The sequence below is a fragment of the Typopeltis vanoorti genome, chromosome 8 (assembly GCF_054136105.1).
Source record: "Typopeltis vanoorti isolate ZY-2024b chromosome 8, IOZ_Tvanoo_1.0, whole genome shotgun sequence".
NCBI lineage: Eukaryota > Metazoa > Arthropoda > Arachnida > Uropygi > Thelyphonidae > Typopeltis > Typopeltis vanoorti.
Genome location: NC_143556.1, coordinates 118,076,551 through 118,098,752, shown reverse-complemented (window position 1 = coordinate 118,098,752; position 22,202 = coordinate 118,076,551). Strand labels below are relative to the sequence as shown.

Below are 22,202 nucleotides of genomic sequence, written 5' to 3'. Positions count from 1 at the left end.
AATTAAACCCACTCCATCCTTTTATTTTCTCTCCAGATGACCAGTGATTATTACTGAGCTATGATAAAACTTCAGTAAGCTATTCTAAACTTAAAAGAAATAGCAGGAGATTTTGGAACGATAATCTCAATAGAATTCACTTCATTGTTTTCTTCAGGACTTGCCAAACTTCACTTATATTTTATATAAGTGAAGGTTAATATTTCTGGTTTAGAAATTAGATTTAATGCCACTTTCCTTCCTAGTGCATTTTTTTTTTTTTGTAGTTCATACCCATGAAAGGTTTATTTGTAAATCTACAGTACATCTGTATGAAAGAATTTTTTTCCCCCCATTTTTGTATTTTTATTTATCTTTTTATAGTCTGGAAACCCTACTCTAGAGACCAAACATTGAACTTTTTTTCAAGCTACTTCAGGCTTACAGTAAGTGGAGCAGTGATCTTACTAGAGACAGTGAAATTGATCTCCCACCTCAAGGCAATTGCAAACATCCATGCCCACTGCAGGATTAGAACTGGCAGCTTGTTTGTTGGAGAGTGATCACACTAACCACTCAGCCAACCATGCAGGCAAATATAGATGATGAATAACAGCAAAAGATAGCAGTGCACTCCTATCTTATGTTTGATTTTACCCGATTTAATTAAATTTAATTAAGCACAAAACCCTACCATTGTTGTCTTCTGTGAATTCACATGCTGAATAACCGATGCTTCTTAGCTCTTTTTCATTTTTGCTTTTGATAAGTTTATTTCAAAATTAAAACTGTTAATTTTATAATTTCTAAGCATTTTAATATTATCTTTCTTTGTTTAGATAAGAATGAATTTCGAAATCTTGTACTTTGGTTAGAAGACCAGAAGATAAGGCACTACAAAATAGAAGAAAGAGAACCACTTCGTAATGTTAATAGTGTTGATTGGCCTGCTGCTTTCCATCAGGTATCATTATCTTGTATTAAAGGAAGAATAGGATAATTTTATTTCCTGTTTAAATATTCACATCTGGTTGTATAAGTTTTGCTTTTAATAAAATACCATAAGCACAAACAGTTGTAAAAAGCTAATACACTAAACTCTTTTGTGAATGACCAACCTGTTTTTGTACAGGGGCTTTTAAAAAAAAAAAGTATTGCCTGTAAAAGTACTTTAATATGTCAGTATGTCTGATTTCATCTTTTCATTTCTGTAATGTGCTCATTTTAATGAAACTTAAAATCTTTTCCTTAACTTTTAACTTAACTTGACTTAGATTAAAGACTATGTTATTCATAGCATAGTTGATGATAGTTTGCTATGCAGCATGCTGTATGTATACATTCCATTGTTTAAAAATGGGGCAGGTGTGGGACAGGAATGTTGCATGTGTACGTGAAATAAGTATCTCAGTTTCGGGATTTAGTGGCAGCATAGATAGTTCTTCAGAAATGGATGAAATTCAGTTTTTGGGTACCACTAGTGTGTTGGAGAATGGGGAGAATATTAAAGACGTATACATGGATTTAACCTTGGTAGCAAATAGAGATGGTTTATCTGATGGACATGATTGTGTGTCTGAATGTAAATTGAAAGCAGATGTGGGTGGAGAGAGAAAGAGAACTACTTAGAACGGAGATGGAAGGAACGAAAACTTAGTTAAGAAGGGTGAATGAAGATATTAGGAGGATGGAGAGGTTGGCTAGTGCAAGAACAACAATAGTAGGTGTAAGAGAACAGCATCGGAGAACAAAGAAGAGGAAGAAGAGAGCGAGAGAGAATGAGAGAGACAGGGGAAGGATGGAAATTGCAGAAACTTGAGATAGAATGTTGAAGCAAGAGACAGAGAGATAAGAGGAAGGAGGGAGAGAAAGGAGAAAGATTGGGGATGCCAGTGAGAGAAAGATAAATGAGTCTGTGTGGAGCATCATGTATGGAGATTTGATGATTCAGAGCACGGAAAGTAGAATGCTTGCCTGATAGAATGATAGCGTGTCACTGGTGGTGAATAGGGATGAAAATGTGGAGGAGATCATAGTAATGGCTAGGATGAATGGCAGAGAGGTAGTGTGAATTATGTAGCATGAGATTTGTGGTTGATGTTAGAGATAGTGCAGCAGAAATGTGTCATCTGAGGAAAGGTGAACATGTTGTCCCAGCATAGTAATGCAAAGTGGAAAAGAAGAGCAGTAATAACAAATGAGATGATAGTGACAGTGTGTAGGAAAAGATGTCTGGAATATGTGGATGCATGGAGTACGTTTGAGGGTAGAAGCGTTATATGCAAGAGGTGGATTATATTTGAATGCAGAGGGGTACAGGCATTTGGAAAGACTTGTTTTCTGGGCAAGTGAGTGTATCAGGGCAGGGAAACTAGAATTGCACAGGTGGAAATGTAGCTAGGATAGCCTTACGTAGGGATAGTGGTTTGAGAAATGAGAGAGTGTTCACTATTACAGAGCCAAGTGAAGTATGTGGGGAATAATAATGGCTCTAGAATACTGCAGTGCACTGGTTTTTCTGTATACAAATGCTAGGAGCATCAGAAATAAAGAGAATGAGTTTGTGACATTGACTCGCCTCTCCAAATTTTGTTATAATCAGTGAAACTTGGTTAACTGAGGAGGATGTTCTAACAGATAAAAATTGAAGGGTATAGCATAATTAGGCAGGATAGGAAGGGTAAACGGGTTAAATTTTAATCATGATAAGAGATAAATTGTGCCCTCTCAGGGTGGAGAATCACAGTGCAGATAACACTAGTGGCTTTGAGAATATATGGTGTGAGATAGATGTTTATAAGATAAGATATTTAGTGAGGTGTTGCTATAGACCAGGGAATAGAACTGGTGATGAGCAGGAAATGTATAGGCAAATTAGTTTGGCAAGTGATCATTATGGGGGGACTTCAACTATAGTGATATAAACTGGCAATCATATCCAGTACACCCCTTGAGGGTACATGGCAGGAATTTGATGATGAGATGAGATGAGTAAACTGGCAAAGGATGCAGAATGCAGCAATATGGGAACTGAGTTTTTGGATTTCTTGTGGGACAACTGTCTTAGGCAGCATAGGATAGAGGGAACATGAGGATCATGAGATTTGGATCTTGTTCTGAAACGAAATTTCAGCTGTTGATGAGATTGACCATGTAATCCTGCCTTGGAGGTTGAATAGGCATGTGGAGGTATCAAAACAGAATTTATGTGGAATTATAAGGCAGGCAACTATCATAGACTTAATGCAGCAGTGTAATGGATGAAATAATTTGAAGGAAGAGAAGTCATTAGTGCATGAGAGATAATTAAGAAAAGGTTGACAACAATGTCAGATTGTATACTTTGAGTGAAAAAGATGAAGCAATTTAGAGTCAGATGGATGAGAAATAAAAGGAGAATTGCAGAAGAAAAAGAGATTATGGAAGACATAAAGAGAGAAGTGGAGAACAGTTGCATGAGGAATATAGGACTCAGGCTAAGGAAGTGACTAGTATTGTAAGGAGAGGAAAAATAAGAATATGAGAGGATACTGGTTCTGCAATCCAAGGAGTTTTTTTCACTATATGGTGAGTAGGAGGAAAAATGATAGTGGACAGATTACTTTGTTAGATGGAAAGAGGAATTGGTTGACCAAAGCAGATGACATAGTTGAGCTATTTAATGATCACTTTATTAGAGTGTTTTTTCAAAGGCATTTGACAGTGTACCACATGACAAGTTGACTTTTAAGTTGCAACATATGCGGATATGATCGAGACATTTAAACTGTTGAAAGGTTATCGTGTTAACACTGAGGAGATTTTTCATAAAGTAGGAGAAGGTGCAAGGTCAATGGGACATCCCTGGAAGTTTCAAAAGGGAGTAGCGAGTCAAAGGCAAGAAGTAAGTTTTTTTGCATGGAGAGTGGTAGGAGCATGTAACGTGTTGCCTGAGAGGGTGGTGAAAGTGCAAAAGGTGGATGAGTTTAAAGTATGATAGACTGTGTTGACCTCCCACAATGAGTTTTGTGACTCTATGGAGGTCAGTAAAATAATAAGTACTAGTGTTAAGAATAAAAGGAATAGTATGAACATTATGTATGGTATATATTTAGGTATAAAATTTTACTTTGTTGCATTCCTTGGCTTAGTGTTTCATATATTATGTATTAACTTATATTGTTAACTATTTTTGCACTACTGTAATAACCTCTGACCTTGTGTGTTGCTGTGCCCTCTGCAGCAGTTCTGTTTACCTACAGATGCTGCTTTGTGAAACCAGATTCTTGTACAGACATATTGTTTACAATTTTCTGTAAATGCTAATGTTGTAACCTTTAGTATGGCACAGTATAACCTTTGTAGTTTTTGTGCCAAATAAACTATAAACCAACCAACCAACCAACCAACCAACCAACCAACCAACCAACCAACCAACCAACCAATTGTCTTACCCTATGTTGGCTCAATATCCACAAAAATAGCTAGAATTATGAAGCCTTATAACATCAGAGTTGTTTTTAAACTGAAGAGTATCACTAGACAGTTGTTACAATTCCCTAAAGATAACATGGCTTTCTTCAAATATGCAGGTGTTTATAGCATACCATGCACGTGTGGACTATCCTATATAGACAAACTTCGAGAAGCCTAGAAATTAGAAAGAAGGAACATGTAAGAGATGTCAATCATAATAGAACAGACACCTCAGGCGTAGCACATCATTTCTCAACTTCAAACCATGCAATAGATTGGGATAACAGCTCTATGCCATATATAGAAGAGGATTATAGTTGAACTTTTAAAGAAGCTGCAGTAGTCCTACGAACAGGTTATAACCTTAATCGAAACCAAGGGGTTATGTTAAAAGATATGTGGAAAAATCTGATTAACTCATTAAGTTTAGCAGAGCTACATTCCTCTACTAGTAATTTTATCTGTTAATTGCATGTGTGTTCTGTGATCAGTTTGTTTAATATGTATATATCATAGTTGCATGTGCCTGGACCTGGTCAATTTACAAACTTTTGTTAGTGGTGCAGCTAATTTTTGCAATTTCATTGATGCAGTGTTGTTGCAAAAATGTTAACTACTTATATAGTGTGTTTAATAGTTTATGAGGTATTTTATCAGTGACACAAGACTAAGTCATAAATAGGTCATTGAAAATATCTATGAAATATGGTTTCTCGTCAAGCAGCTGGAAGTGAAAACAAAGTCATTTGGATTGCGTTTTTAGAATGAATTTCAAGATATATTATTTTGGGAGAATTAATATAAAATCTCTAACATTTCTTTCTCATCTTTCCAAGGCCAGTCAAGAGGCTGTGGGTTTGAATCCCACCAGGGGCATGGATGTCTGATTGGCCTACTAACAGCTTACCATATGTGCTGCTGTACATATGGTAAATGGTTAGTAGGCCCTGTCTCCTGAGACAGTATAATCTTTGATGTATTTGGCCATAAAAGTAAAAAATAAGTAACTAAATCTTTCCAGGTTTTTATATTCACTATTAATCATTCAAATTGTGCATCTTCCATCAGTGGTTATGAAATAAGCCAGCTACTCATGGCCACTGTGTATCTGTTTTAGGTTACCATGTCACGGATTGGCTGGTTACTTCTCAGTATGTTTCTAGAGATAAAATGTTTGAGTATCCTATTCTCATTTTGGTTGTTTTCCATTATGACAAAATTGGTGATAATCAACCAATGCAGGCATTTGTAATGACTGGCATATTCCCAGTAGTCATAAGTAAGGTAAAGCTAAACAAAGACCGTTTAACATAAAACATGCTTTAAAATTGGCATTACATAAATAGAACTCCTCTTCTGATTTCTTTACTCATCAATTAAAAATTCTCTCTCTCTTGCCACAGATGAGAAGAATGCACTTTTCAAATTATCCTGACTTTAGTTTGGAGTAGAATTAAAATCATGCTGAAAAGATATGTATAATATGCATTTGTTTAATATGTATATATTATATACATATTAAATGAAAGTTTTAAAAAGAATCAGTCTGGCAGCTTTCATAAGCAAGCTCAACAGTTATTGAAGAAAAAGTGAGTAAAAAAAAAAATAAATATTGCAGAATGTCATCCTGAAGATAACACTGACTCAGAGAAGTGTATGACAGTTGTTTCTACGAATAAAAAAGTCAGAACTTCATGGTAGATTCAACAAGTTAGAGGCACTCCTCAAAAAAGAAAGAAATCATGCCAAAAGTTCAGCATGTATGTCCTGAGAGAATGCATAGAAAAGTATAGGAAAGCTATTCAAAAGGGAAGACTTTGGTCAGAATATAGAAAATAATTACCACAGAGGTAACAACATGTTCTGGAGGTTATCAAGTTTAGAAAGGAGTGTGTACTATAAACTTTATAGCCTTCAGATAAAAAACTTGATACAAAACTGAACATGAGAATGTTTTGAATTTTTGGAATAATTACTTTGAAAAATTATAAATAAAATAATAAGCAGTGAAGCAACAAAAGCAGATTGCAGAATCACTGGCCTGGTTGGCTGGGTGGCTAACACATACTCACTCTCCAACCAGAAGGCTGCAGGTTCAAATCCCACCATGAGCATTGATGTTTGTGCTTGTCTTTAGGTGGGAGATGTATTTCATTGCCCAATGTGAGATCATTGCCCATTTATTAGAGGCCTGGAAGTGGCTTGAAAAAGTTGCATATTTTGTCTTGGGGCTGTGTTTCCTATATGAAAAATAAATTTAAAATACCAAAAAAAAATAAAAAAAAATTGTTATTGTGTGGCACCCCAAGGAGTCCAAATTGCCGTATGAATATTATTAGTATTAAGAGAGACTCCTCCAGGAAGTCAGAGACTCATCGAGGGAGGACACATACTACACACACCAGCTATCATTGCACTCACAACATCCAATGGCAATCCATTCCAATCACCACCACCCTCTGAGAGAAAAATCTAGTCCTCGCACTCTTCTTGGCGGTCTTCATTTTCATCTTTCAAGGATGTCTTCTCGTCCTTTCCCCACCCTCCATAAATTGAAAAATTCCATCAATTGAAATCCTGTATGACCCTTTCAGAAGTTTGTAAGTCTCAATCATATCATCCCCTCTTTCTCCTGTTTGCTAGTGTCTGCAGTCTACAAATTCTCAATTTGTCTTCATAATCAGTATTCCATAATCCTGATATCATTTTTAACACTCTCCTTTGTACTCTCTTCAATATATCAGAATCACAATGGAAACTAGGAGACCAGACCTGCGCACAATAATCCAAGTGAGGTCTTATCAAGGCCTTGTAAAGAGGCAAAATAACATCCTTATCTTTACATGTGAATATTCATTTCAGCATTGGAGTTATCTTTTGAGTTGTATTTGCAATCTTTACCACATGGCCCCTAAACTTCAATTTCCTATCTATAACACTCCAAGATCCCCAACATCATCAGTTTCTTCTAGCCTAGTCCCACCAATGTAATACGACATTGGATATCTAATCATGCCAAAGTGAATGACTTTACATTTACTGACATTGAACTGACACCCATTTTCCCATGCCCACAATACCAAACTATTCAAATCATTCTGCAAAAACTGCATATCAGCAGCATTCTTGATTACCCTACCTGTCTTTGCATCGTCAGCAAATAACTGTATGTCACTTGTCAAATCCTTCCTAATATCATTAATGTACAGATTGAATAACAGTGGACCAAGCACTGATCCTTGACTTGCACCACTTGTTACCTTAAACCATGCAGACTAGGATCCCCCCCCGTATACCACTTTTTGATATCTGTCAGTTAGCCACCTTATCCATGCTAATATTGTATAACCCAAACCCATTTTCTCCAATTAATGCAGCGGTCTGCCATGCTGTATTCTGTCAAAAGTCTTAGCAAAATCCAAAAGTATCATGGTGTATCCATTCCCCTTGTGTAGTTCTATGGTAACATTGTTATAGAAAGTGAGCAAGTTGCTAAAACATGAGCTTCCCTTAATAAACCCATGTTGTTCATTGCAAAGTAGAAATTCACTGTCAACCCATTTCTGAATGCATGTCATAACAAAGTTTTCCAAAATCTTCACTGCCATTCCTGAGGAACTAATTGGTCGATAGTTGGATACATCGGCCTTTGCACCACCTTTGTGCAATGGAATTACCATACATTCTTTCCATTCCTGCAGAATCTTCAATGTTCTGAGACTCATATTAAACAGCCTGGTGAAAGGAATAGCTAGTTCAGCTGAAGACTTTTAGCACATGTGCTGATATCCCATCAGTCTTTATTGCTGAATTCTTATTTAGTTAGTGCAACAGCTCTAATACCTCGTCCTCATACACCTGAGTTTCTTCATCCAGTGAAGAAGTAGTAGTGAGTTCAATGTCGAGTACACCAGGTTGATAGCTTTTAACAAAATTGGCACTCATTAGTTGAACAACCTCTTCTGCATCTGTAGCTCTTAACACCCTCTGCATTTAGAAGAGTTATCTTTCATATTCATTCTTTCTTTTACTTGCAGCATATCGATAGAATTCTTGTGGGTTGTCTTTAGCATGCAGAGCCAGTTTCTTTACATATTCAAACTTTGTTTTCCTTTCAACAGTTGACTATTCTAGCCTCCTGCTCATAATTTTCATAATGCACATAATCTTTATGCATACAGTATTCCTTCTACATCATCCTTTTCCGAATCTCTTACTTAATAAGATTACACATCTATTTGATTCCTACCCTATTTCTTCGAACTCTCAGGACGCATTCTGATACCGCATCATTTAAGTATTGTTTAAATGCTTCTCATCCAACAACCGATCCCATTTCACTGAAAGTAGTATACTCTTCAGTTGACCATAATTTCCTGCTTTGTAGTTCAGCATGTAATCTTTTCTAAATGGAACATTGATAAACTTAGTCACTTCCGAAGTGAGTACCGCATGATCACTGTCTCACCCTGTAACACTATAATCAAATTTAACACTCTTTGATCTCAAGTTACTTCTATCACATGCTGCTTGAGGAAGTTGTCCTGAAACAGCTCAGTAAATGCATTTTCATTCTTCTCATGAGATTCTACTGCTACCATTATTGATAAAATTGATATATTATTATTATTATTACCCCAAGACCTCATGGAGTCAAAGACTCATCTGGGAGGTCCTTTTATCACACACACAGCTCATCCTACCATGCCTTGAACACATTCAAACTCCTTGCAGACACCACACTCTCAGGCAAGGCATTCCAATCATTTACAACTCTGCACGAAAAAACCTGCCCTTCACTCCCCTACTCACACCCTCTTTATACAGTTTCCAGGGATGACCTCTGGTTCTTTCCTGATCTCCCACTATTTTCTGTAGAACTTCTCCAGCATTGATCCTATAACAACCCCTTACCAACTTAGGTCTCTATCATATCTCCCCTCTTCCTCTTGTCCATCAGACTCAGCAAATTACATCTTCTCAATCTTTCCTCATACTCGACATTCCAGAGATCAGAAACTACCTTAGTCAATCGCCTTTGAACCCTTTCCAACATCTCTTCATCTTTCTGAAAACCAGGTGACCAAATCTGGGCACAATAGGCCACTTGTGGCCTAATCAAAGCCTTATATAACGGAAGAAGAATCTCCCTACTTTTACACGTCAGTGTCCTCTGCATCATTCCCAGAATCCTTTGTGTTGTCCTCACAATTTTAGCTATGCGTCTCCTAAATTTCAGATCCTTATCCACTATCACCCCCAGATCTCTTATTTCTTCCACCTCCAACAATATATCCTCACCAAGCATAAATTCTGCATCCCATCATTGTTTTCTAAATTTTTAAACCTTACATTTTGCAACATCGAACTCACATCTCCATTTCCGTGCCCAATCACTCAATTTATTCAAGTCTTCTTGTAAGGCCACATCTTCAGTATTCTTCATGGTTCGTTCCAACTTTGCATCAATCTGCAAACAACTGAATATCTCCATCCAAATCTTCACCAATATCATTAATATACAAGTTAAACAGTAATGGCCCTAAAACAGACCCCTGAGGCATTCCACTAGTGACTTTCCTTTTCCTGGATATCGCTTCCCCATACACAACTTGTTGATACCTATCAGATATCCAGTCTCCAATCCAATGCACTAATCTAATATCCAACCCCATCTGCTCTAGTTTGGCTATCAATTTATCATAAGGTACTCTATCAAAAGCCTTTGCGAAATCTAAGTATATTACTGTGTATCCTTCTCCTCTGTCCAAGGAAGCAGTCACTTTATTATAATAAGTAATTACTAAAACATGACCTCCCTTTAGCAAATCCATGCTGTCCATCAAAGATAATACCATTGTTGTCAACCCAACTCTGGATCCTGGTTCTCACAAGCTTCTCCAACAACTTAAAAATAGGACTATAGTTCGATGCCTGAGTTTGATCACCTCCTTTATGAAGTTGCACAAACTTGCCCTTCTTCCACTCCATAGGGACATAGGGACCGAGTGCAATAAAAAAAATATGTCAAGGCAGATGTCAACTCCCTGTCACATTCTTTCAGAATGTGTGGTGATATATTATCTAATCCCACAGCCTTATTAACATCTAGTTTACTCAACTCCCCATACACCTTTTGCTCACTTACAGTCAGTCTCTCCTTTACATCATCTACTTTTCTCAATCTCTCTATGAAGTCAGTTCACAAGATTGAAAGACCTTTATGAATTGCTCATTAAGTATCTCCACCACACATTCTGCAACAGCTGTCTTTATACCATTTTCTCCTATCAATGTCATCCTTCCATAATCATTCTTTCTTTTGCTGGCTACATATCGAAAGAACTCCTTAGGATTCTTTTTGGCTTCATTAGCTAACTGCTGTTCATACCTCTCTTTAGCTACCCTCACCAACCAAGTCACCCTCCTTGTCTGGTCTTTGTAGACCTCATGGAATTGGTTATTTCCACTTCTCTTATGCTGCCTCCACAATGCCCTCTTTCTCTGTATTGCATGCTTAATCTCTTTATTCATCTATCTCACATCTACCTTATTTAACCTTCACACCCTTGGAATACACTTAGACATTGCATCTACTAGATAGTTTTTGAAAATTCCCCAAACTGCATTGATCTCTTTTCCAGCTAACTCCTCATTCCATGCTACACCTGCAAGCTGTCTCCTGAGCTCTTCATAATCACCCCCTTGTAGTTCCACGTATCTTTTCTCACAGAGGTCCTCACACTGCTGGCAACCACCCAGGTAATCACCTCATGGTCACTCTCACCAATTGGTGGATGATTTGACACTTCATTTGTCAATTCATATATCCTTTGATGAGATGACTAAATCCAAGACCCTCAATCCTTGCTTGCCCTCTGTTACATACTGTCTGAGGTAGTCAAAAACTCAAGAAACTCATTTCTTTACTTCCAGTTGCTATCTCATCATTCCAGTCCATATTGCCATAATTAAAATCGCCCATAATGATCACCCTTTTCTTATTTACTTGACTAATTTGATTATACATTTCATTTTCACCACAATCCGCATTACCTGGTCTATAACAACATTCAACCAAGTATTTGATTCCATTCACCTCTATCTCACACCATACTTCCTCAAAACCACTGGCACTATTTCCTTGCATCTCTACTTTGTATGGATATAACTCTCTATCATCAATAGCACTCCCCTCCCTTTTTTTACCCCTTCTTTGGGTGAACAGACGCAATTAATTCAACCATTTCATCTGCCTTGTTTCTTATACTTCTAGCATTTGTATGCAAACACAACAGCTCATTTCTGGATCTACAGCTAGTTCCACTGATACCAGTCACTTGATGTGATCCTCCATGCTCAACTGGGGCCATTTCCCTTTCTGCTTATTCATTTTAAAACCTTTTTCAATTCCAACTGTTTCCTCTTGATCCCAGGTCATTCCATTTCTTTCCTGTCTACAGATGCTCTCACCTCCTCTCGGAGCATCCACCTTTCTCACGCTATGTATCCCTGTCCACCCTGAGCCTCCCCGTTTTCCTGCTCCTCTCACACTTCCTCATTCATAACCACCTTCAATCTCTCCTGTCTTACTCTCCTGCTCTTCCACATCACTTCCCTCTTGATCTGATTCATTCTCTCTCACTCTACTCACTTCTCTGCCTTCCAGCAGCAGTCTCTCCAAGCGACTCACACCATAACCACTCAAATGCAGTCCATTGCTCCCATACAGTTCACTTCTTCCTTCAAACTCATTCCACACATTAACAAACTGTACTCCCATCTCCTCACACATTTCAGCCAGCATATCATTTAGGTGTCCTCCCGCGGACTCCTTGGAGGTGTCACGAATAATAATAATAATAAAAATATCATTATAGCATTACAGCATAGCATATAAGATTGATAAAAATGGGGGGAGGGGGAGAGGATTCTTAGACTACTGGCCACAATATAAAAATGTACTATAACTTTGCTTCCATCCATGAAAGATTATCTGCAATGTAGGGAGGAAATATATATATATATATATATATATATATATATATATCCAAGAAGAATACAATTATCTGTGCAGTTCAGTATTGGAGTTATAAAAATATGGAAACGGTAGGTAGAGTAGATGACATTTGTGCAGAATATAAGTTTTATAGTGGCTACACTACAGTACAATTTTCATAGTTCTCAAACCCATCAGAAAGTTGGATTAGAACAAGCAACTGATCAAAGAATAGACCACAATGAGAGTTTTGAGGAAAGATGTGTGCACATATGGCAATACTGGCAGAATCATTAAAAATGAATATATTAGACAGCAAGTTGACTTTAGCATTCAAGAAAATAGCTAATCTGAGGTGGTATATAGTCATATAAATAGAATGAGAAAGAAAGAATGGCTAGCAAATAAGTTTAATGCAGAAAATGACTTACTTGAAGACCAGGATGTAGATTGGAAAGTAAAGATTTGAACATTTCATTCACCAAACACAAGAGGAGAAGAAAATTCTTGATAAGAAGCTAATAATATAAATGTAATTTTGTGCTATCATAGCATCATATAGGATGCTAAGTGATATATTAGTGCTGAAATAGTAAATAACATAACTGAGTATTTTGCACATTAAGTGCAGAGATCCCTTAATTATCTAACTCTCAGGTAATAACTCTGTCCCAAACTTAACTAATTAACAGTGATTTTTCTGATTGCTGGATAATTGAGAAATATCTGTGTTTTGACTCTGGTTGACTTTGTCCTCTATATTTGAGACCAACTTCATGGCACGGAAGTCTGCTTACAGATATTTAATCTCACACATGAGGTTGCAAAACCTGTAGAAAATCAGTACTTTGTGTATGGGTAGATGTTTAATTGTATGAATGTGTTCTTCTTCTTCAGCCGTTTGGTTCTATCCACTGCTGGACGAAGGTCTCCCCCATGGTTTTCTAGACCACTTGGTTTTCTGCCTCTCCCATCCATCTCACTCCTGCAACTTGTTCCACTTCATCCCTCCACCTTCTTCTCGGTCTTTCTCTTTGTCTTGCTCCATCCATTGGTTTCCACTCTGTTTTTCTAGTCTATCTCCCGTCATTGCATCTTGCAATATGGCTAGCCCATCTCCATTTAGCCTGTTTAATGTATTTTATAATATCTGTGACACCTGTTTGAGATCTTCTCCAGGTATTTGTCTTCCTATCTCTTAATGTTTTTTTTTAGCATACTTCTCTCCATGCATTGTTGTGTTGTTCTCAGCTTTTTGTTTAGGGCTTCTGTTAAAGTCCATGTTTCTTCCCCTGTATATTAGGACAGGAAGTATGGTTGGAAGCTTTCCTTTTTAGACTCATAGGGATGTCACTTTTGAATACGTCTCTCATTTTCCCATAAGCCATCCATCTATCCAAGGTGAATTCTTCACTCAATCTCTTTTCTTTGGCAATTCTCAAAGGATAACAATTGGCCTAAATATACACATGAGGTAATTTATTCTATTTCATGGTTTTCAACTTTGATAGTTCTATGGTTTATGTATTTATTCATCATTATTTTTGTTTTTTCTCTATTTTTAATCCAATTTCTCTGGAGGCTTCATTTAGCTGATTTAGCCTTTTCTTCCATATCTTCAAGATTATCTGCTATCAGGACAATATCATCTGCAAATTTCAGATGATGCAGCCTTTCTCCATGTTTATTCCTTTTGTTTCCCAATCAAAGCTTCTAAAGACTTCCTCTAGTGCAGCTGTAAATAATTGGGAAGATATGGTTTCGCTTTGCCAGATGCCTTTTTGTATTGGGAACTTTTCACTGTTTTTATATAATTTAATTACAGAAGTTGCATTATTGTAAATATGTTTTAGTGTTTCAATATATGGTTTCTCAGTTCCCTGGGTTTCAAGTGCTTTTAGTGTTGCAAATGTTTTAGCTGAATGAAATGCTTTTTCATAGTCTATATAGGCCAGACATAGGTTTATTCTATTCAATTGAGTTTTCAATGAGCTGTCTTAATGTGTAAATATGGTCCAAAGTATTGTAATTCTTCCTAAATCCAGCTTGTTCACAGGATTGCATTCCCTCAAGTTTAGATTTTATTCTATTTATAATTTTTGTGAAGACGTTATATATGATGGGGAGTAGGCTTTATAGTGCTGTAGTTTTTAATTTCTTCCTTACTGCCTTTTTAAAAATTAATATTAGAAGTGAATTGTTCCAATTTTTTGGAATTTTTCTCTGTTTTAGGCATTTATTAAAAGTTTAGTCAGCTGTTTGATAACAGGTCTTCTTCTCGGTTTTAAGAAGTCTACCATAATTCCATCTTCTCCTCGGGTCTTTCCATTCTTCATTTCCCACAGTGCCATTTTCCACTTCACCTTGTAAGATCTCTGGGACATCGTATACTTCCTCATTCGAGTTATCCATAGTTGATTCTTGGATGTCTTAGTCCTTGTCTTTATAGAGTTCAGTATAAAATTCCAGAATTCTATTGATTATTGCATCTCTATTATAAGTTCACCATTTTGTCCTCTTACAGCAGCTATTTTCTTTGTTTCAACTGATAAATGTTCATCTTAGGACCTTCATATTACTATTGTTTTCTATTGTTTCTTTAATTTTCCTAGTATTATGCGATCTAATTTCATTTTTCATCCTTTTGTATTTAGTTTTACAAATTTCCGAATATTCTATTTTATTGGTCTCATTCAAATATCTTTTCATATCTCCTTTTCTTCATCAGATCTAAGATTTACTGATTTAGTTTTTCCTCTCTTTGGTGCCTTTTTAGACCTCCTATTTCTAGTGCACAATTCAAGAGAGATTTTGTTAAGATTTCATTAGCATCATCTATGGTAGCAGCTGTGTTTAACTTTTTTTAGTTCATTTTTGAGTGATTCTCTATAACAGCTTTTATTGTGTAGAGGTTTTGTAGATTCACTAAATTAGACTTTTTTCTTATGAGCTTATTCCATTCCCATTTTTTGTCGATCCATACTTTGCCCTTACTAGTCTGTGAACATATAATTAACTACAAATTGTATTTAATTACAGTTAAATACAATTAATTACAAGCGGAGAAATATCTTATTCCTGTCTAATCATTTGTATATTTCTTGTATCTTAAGATACTCTCTGGATTTCATTCTAACATCCAATAAACTGTGGCAGGCCTCCATTTGCCTTTATACACAAGTCCCTAGGATTGTCAGGAGGATATTTACATATCAACTGCATCTGTGTATGGTGCATTGTAGACACTACATCGCAAATTACTGATAATGCAACCAATAGCTCAATGTTTCCATTTTTTTGTCTATTATCTGTATGTAAAAACATGTTCCTTTCTTTTAATGTTACATGGTGATCAGTATTCATTTTGATGAATTATGGGGATTATTACCATGTTAAGAATAAGTACTTCAATTTCCTGATGTTTTGACCTTCACATTTGGAACACACACATTTTGTAGTATTAACTCGGAATTGGGATATGTTTATATTTATATATACTGACTATAACCGAGACTAGAATGACAGTTAAATTTATTCAAAACACAACATGTTTCATTGGATTGTCCGACTTCTTCAGGCGTGGGAACATAGAAAGCAACATGTTTCATCAGACAATCCGATGAAACATGTTACATTTTGAATAAATTTAATTGTTATTCTAGTCTCGGTTATAGTCAGTATATATAAATATGAACACATATATACACACACATATCCAGAGATGAGCTATATTACAATTCAAACAGTATTGTAATGTAGTATGTCAAAGTGACACTAATTTGATCAACTGCTATTCTACTGGCCTTGGCCTCTGGTGGAGAAAAAAACCTACATTAAAACTGTATCCTATTTTTTTAAAATTTTTTTAAATTAAAAAAAAATGCAACACTTTGTAAAAAAAATTAAATACATCACACTTGATAAAAAGTTATTTATTAGTCAGTTCAATGTATCTGCCTTTTTCACAAATGCCCTAATCAATGAATGACATTTCTTCTTTTACAGGGCAAATTTTCCTGCCAGATATCATGACACTCTTCGCCTGTATACTAAGTTCTGGTTATTTTCTGTGGCAAAATACTTATCTCCAAAAAGAAGGCACGGCCATGGGCTCACTGTTATTGCTATTACTAACTTTTAGGTGGAAGCTTTTGAACATTGTGCTCTAGATTCCTTTACTTTAAAACCCAAAGTCTGGCCTTGGGTTTAAATTGTATGTTGACAATGTTTTTGTTATCTAACCTTATGGCTGCCAGACTCTAGACACCTTCCTCAGCTACCTGAACAAACAACACATCATCATCATCATCAAATTCCTGCCATGTACCCTCAAGGGGTGTACAGGATATGACAGTACTACATGAAAAATTTACATCATTACTAACTTCCTATCTACAATTTTCCTCCAAATCAGTCTGTTACTTGTCAAGACTCCAACATTATCAAATCTTATATTTCTATCGTCTAACGCACTTTGTACCGTATCAATCCACCTATATCTTAGTCTTCCTCTGGGTCGTTTTCCTGCCAACCTGGCAGAGAACACTTGTTTTGCTAATCTTTCCTCTGCCATTCTATTTAAGTGACCATACCACCTGAGATTAGCTCTGCTAACGCATTCCTGGATGCTGACAATGTCAAGTTCTTTCCTAATATCCTCATTTTTAATATGATATTGCCATTGATGCCATCTGTTTACGCCCCTAATCTTTCTCAGGATTCTCATATCTGCGTTCTCTGGTCTTTGGTCAAGTGTTTTACTTCTGACCCAGCTCTCAGATCCATAAGTTAAAACTGGTTTGAACACTGTCTTGTATACAGCTAATTTAGTGTTCCGACTAATTTCTCTCTTATTCCATATGAATTTATTCAATTGACTTCCCACCATACCAGCTTTGCTGATTCTGTTGTCTATTTCTATATTTAATTTACCATTTTCAGTAAAAATCGTGCCTAAATAACTGAAATGTTTTACTTGTTCCACAGGTTCTCCATTCACAACACAGTTGACATTTTCAATGATTCTGCCTATTTTCATTGTCTTTGTCTTTTTATTGCTGACCTTCATACCATATCTATTACAACAGCTATTCAATTTAGTCAGAGAATCTTGCAGACTTGTAGCGGATTTATTTAGAAGTATAACATCATCCGCATAAAGCAAAGAGCTGAACATTAACATCTCCAATTTTGATATCAGGTTTAATACCACTTTCCTTTATAGTGTGATCCATATAGATAATGAATAACAGAGGGGATAATGTACATCCTTGTCTCACACCAGATTTAACATTAAACCATCTTCCTGTACTTCTTTCAATTCTAACTGCTGACTTACAACTCAAATAAAGACTAACTATTGCTTGATATAATGTCCCATTGACACCATATAACTGCAGCGTATTGAATAGCTTCTCTCTTGGCACCTTGTCATATGCCTTTTCCAAATCGACAAAACTTAAATACAGATCTTTGTTATAATTAAGATGAAAAGCCAAAAGGCTATTTTTTTCTGGCGAGGTTGATATAAGTTAAGGGGATAAAAATCCCTTATTGTTTTTCAGCCAGTAAGCGAAACTAAGATCGAAAACTACGATCTATAACGTTTCATGCCGACGAACTGTCGGCGTATCCAAGCGTAAGTGACCACTTGGTAGTGCCACACCACGGCAACTCGTTGCAAAGGTGGAGCAAGATCCCTCACTGTTCTTGATATTTTCTCATAATGTAAAATGGATATTGGATATGCTGACAGTTCGTCGGCATGAAACCCTACAGATCGTAGTTTTCGATCTTAGTTTCGCTTACTGGCTGAAAAACAATAAGGGATTTTTATCCCCTTAACTTAGATCTTTGTTATATTCCCATGCTTTCTCAACTATTTGTCGTAAAGTGAAGATCTGATCCTGACAGCCTCTATTTGGCCTAAATCCAGCTTGTTCTTCACCAAGCTTTTCTTCCACAATTCTTCTCAACCGTTTCTCAAGTATACTTGCATAGATCTTGCCAGGAACACTCAGTAGGGAAATACCTCTGTAATTCTCACATTCAGTTTTATTTCCCTTTTTATATATGGGTACTATGAGAGCTCTACTCCAATCATCGGGAATTCGTCCCTCAGTCCAGGCTTTCTGAACTATGCAGTGCAGCCACTGTAAGACTTTTATACCACCATACTTCAGCATTTCTGGTCGAATATCATCTACTCCTGCTGCCTTTCCACATTTCAAGCCTTTGATGGCTTTTTCTACTTCAAGTATGGATATGTATTCCTGACTGCATGCCTGGTCAGTGTTTATATTCTGTTGGATAGGGTACAAAGTGCGTTAGACGTAATTTGTACCCTATCAAACCACCTATATCTTGGTCTTCCTCTGGGTCGTTTTCCTGGCAGAGAACACTTGTTTTGCCAATCTTTCCTTGCCCATTCTGTTTAAATGACCATACCACCTGAGATCAGCTCTGCTAACACATTCCTGGATGCTGACAATGTCAAGTTCTTTCCTAATATCCTCATTTTTAATATGATATTGCCATTGATGCCATCTGTTCACGCCTCTAATCTTTCTCAGGACCCTCGTATCTGCGGTCTCTAGTCTTTGGTCACGTGTTTTACTTCTGACCCAGCTCTCAGATCTATTAGTTAAAACTGGTTTGAACACTGTCTTGTATACAGCTAATTTAGTGTTCCGACAAATTTCTCTCTTATTCCATATGAATTTATTCAATTGACTTCCTACTATACCAGCTTTATTGATTCTGTTGTCTATTTCTATATTTAATTTACCATCTTCACTAAAAATCGTGCCTAGGTAGGTGAAATGTTTTACTTGTTCCATAGGTTCACCGTTCACAATGCAGTTGACATTTTCAACAATTCTGCCTATTTTCATTGTCTTTGTCTTTTTATTGCTGACCTTCATACCATATCTATTACAACAGTTATTCAATTTAGTCAAGGAATCTTGCAGACTCGTAGTGGATTTATTGATAAGTATAATGTTGGATCCTACTTCTTGTCAATCTATACTTTGGATCCGACATTTAGTTATTACGATGTTCTTAACCTAAAAAATAGTTGCTAGTTGATTTCTAATACAAATATAGAGAAAATTTATATTTATAGACTGCGCCACTCTATATCTGAATTAGTTCAAGAATTGAAGATAAATCAGCCCCTCAACTATTTCTCCTTAATATATATACTGGCCGAGTATATTTAACTAACTTAATTCACCCGCTTTTGGTTCGTATATTTTATGAATGGTGCAGTAAAAGAGATTCAGGAAAAATACAACTTTTGATTAATAAAAACAAGCATTTAATTTTATAATCACAAATTATACACTTAAGTTCAAATCACTAAACAAGTTATTATAAACACTTCAGCCTTTCTGATAATAAAGTCATGCAAACTCAGACAATGGTAATTCTGTTATCTGTAATACAGTCTTCTCACAGTTCATTTAGCTATTTAATAAAGTTCCTTAATGATCATTCACATCAATATTTCATAGTTCTTTAAGTTTTAAATACAATAAAAATTGCAGTAATACCTCTTCACAAGCAAACACTTATAAATTTCCACTTTAGCTAACTCACACTTCTCTGTATAGGAATATTAACGGTTGGAATAATCTTACGGATAATCTTTTTTCTTCACCTACTTATACGTAAACACTTTTTATAACTGTAAACACTTAAACAGTATACGGCACTCATTAAAATAATTCTTCTAAGCAATAATTGAATTAATTGTCGGTTACTATAAACATAAACAAACGTTTCATGAAATACTACTGATCTCTTATGAATTAAGGCAATACTCAATAATTCCTTAACTTGAGGTTTTCATGTGCACAGCTGTTCATTCTTCCTGCATTCATTTAATTCTTTAGGCAATATATTTCTAAGCACAGCTAACGGTAACTTCAACTTTACAGCCTCTACTATTCCCTAATAACTCTGTGCTTTGCTTCAAGGTTCTGTATGTTCTTGAAAGGTCGGCCCTGAAATTGAATCTCAACTCAGATATCACTAGTCTATTTAGCTGTCTTCCGTAGCTATAATTGTTATTCTACAACTTATTAGCTAACCGCCTCTCGACTAGTAGACTTTATTTAGCTGCTTGAGTGACTTGCCGACTCGCTATTATCGCACTGTGATTCCCGAATGCCTCGATTCCAACCTAATGCCAATCCTCTCCTTTCTCTCTAATTTCAGCGTTCATCGCTTATATATCTGTTCTTCCCGCCTAAATTATTCTCGTGATTTCTTTCTAAAACTCTTTTCGATAAACCTTCTCCTCACGTGGTGTTCCAAAACTCATGCTTGCTTGCTTACATGCGTCTCCATGACAACAAAACAAAACATAATAAAATTGAGCTATTCCATAACGTTAAACTTCTACCAACAGGAATAAATAGAGAATATTTACATTTCAATTAATGCGCAGTTAAATTATCAAATACAAACTCTTATAATATTAACATAGTAATAAATAAAATAGCTTAAAAATGTTTAATACAGTCTTTTCATTATTAATATATCTTTGATTAAATAATTAAATATTAGAAAAAATTAAGGTAGTTATATGAATATTAAATTATAAAATACGTTGTTTACATTAAATAATATTTACAAGTCTAGCCTTTGTGATGGAAGATCATGTTGCATTCTGAAGGAAATAATAATTACTCTAATCTCTACATAATCAGAATCTAACAATAACATCATCTGCATAAAGCAAAGAGCTGACATTAACATCTCCAATTTTGATATCAGGTTTAATACCACTTTCCTTCATAATGTGATCCATATAGATAATGAATAACAGAGGGGATAATATACATCCTTATCTCACACCAGATTTAACATTAAATCATCTTCATGTACTTCCTTCAATTCTAACTGCTGACTTACAACTCAAATAAAGGCTAAGTATTGCTTGATATAATGCCACAGTGACACCATATAACTGTAGCATATTGAATAGCTTCTCTCTTGCACCTTGTCATATGCCTTTTCCAGATCTACAAAATTCAAATAGAGATCTTTGTTATATTCCCATTATTTCTCCATTATTTGTCGTAAAGTGAAGATCTGATCCTGACAGCCTCTATTTGACGGAATCCAGCTTGTTCTTCACCAAGCTTTTCGTCTACAATTCTTCTCAACCGTTTCTGAAGTATACTTGCATATATCTTACCAGAAACATTCAGTGGGGAAATACCTCTGTAATTCTCACATTCAGTTTTATTTCCCTTTTTATATATAGGTACTATTAGAGCTCTACTCCAATCATCGGGAATTCGTCCCTCTGTTCAGGTCTTCTGAACTATGCAGTGCAGCCACTGCAAGACTTTTATACCACCATACTTCAGCATTTCTGGTCAAATATCATCTACTCCTGCTGCCCACATTTTAAGCCTTTGATGGCTTTTTCTACTTCAAGTATGGATATGTATTCCTGACTGTCTGCCTGTTGAGTATTTTTTACCACTGTGCTATCACTGCTTGTTTCATTTAGCAATTTCTTGAAGTAATTACTCCATACTTCAAGGATATCTTTTTCTCCCATTTTCATGTCACCTTCATCATCTCTCTAACTCCTTTTACAGTACTCTTTCCTCCATTTCTAAGCTTCTTCAATAATCTCCAAAATATTTTGCCACCTTCTTGATATTTATTTTCTATGTTCTTCCCAAAGTCCTCCCATGACTTTTGTTTAGCTACTTTTACACTGTTTTTAGCTTTCTTAACATTTGTC

The 22,202-nt window shown here is 35.9% G+C and overlaps 1 protein-coding gene across 1 annotated transcript in view; it reads left to right on the top strand.

Moving 5' to 3' along the window:
- The window catches only part of LOC150104307 (tRNA-splicing ligase complex subunit RTRAF-like), a 178,644-nt gene that overhangs the window by 17,296 nt on the left and 139,146 nt on the right, over positions 1-22,202 (top strand). Inside the window, exon 2 of the mRNA XM_090396290.1 lies at positions 819-943. Within this exon, the coding sequence (XP_090252416.1) occupies positions 819-943 (125 nt within the window). The remainder of the gene's footprint in view (positions 1-818; positions 944-22,202) is intronic.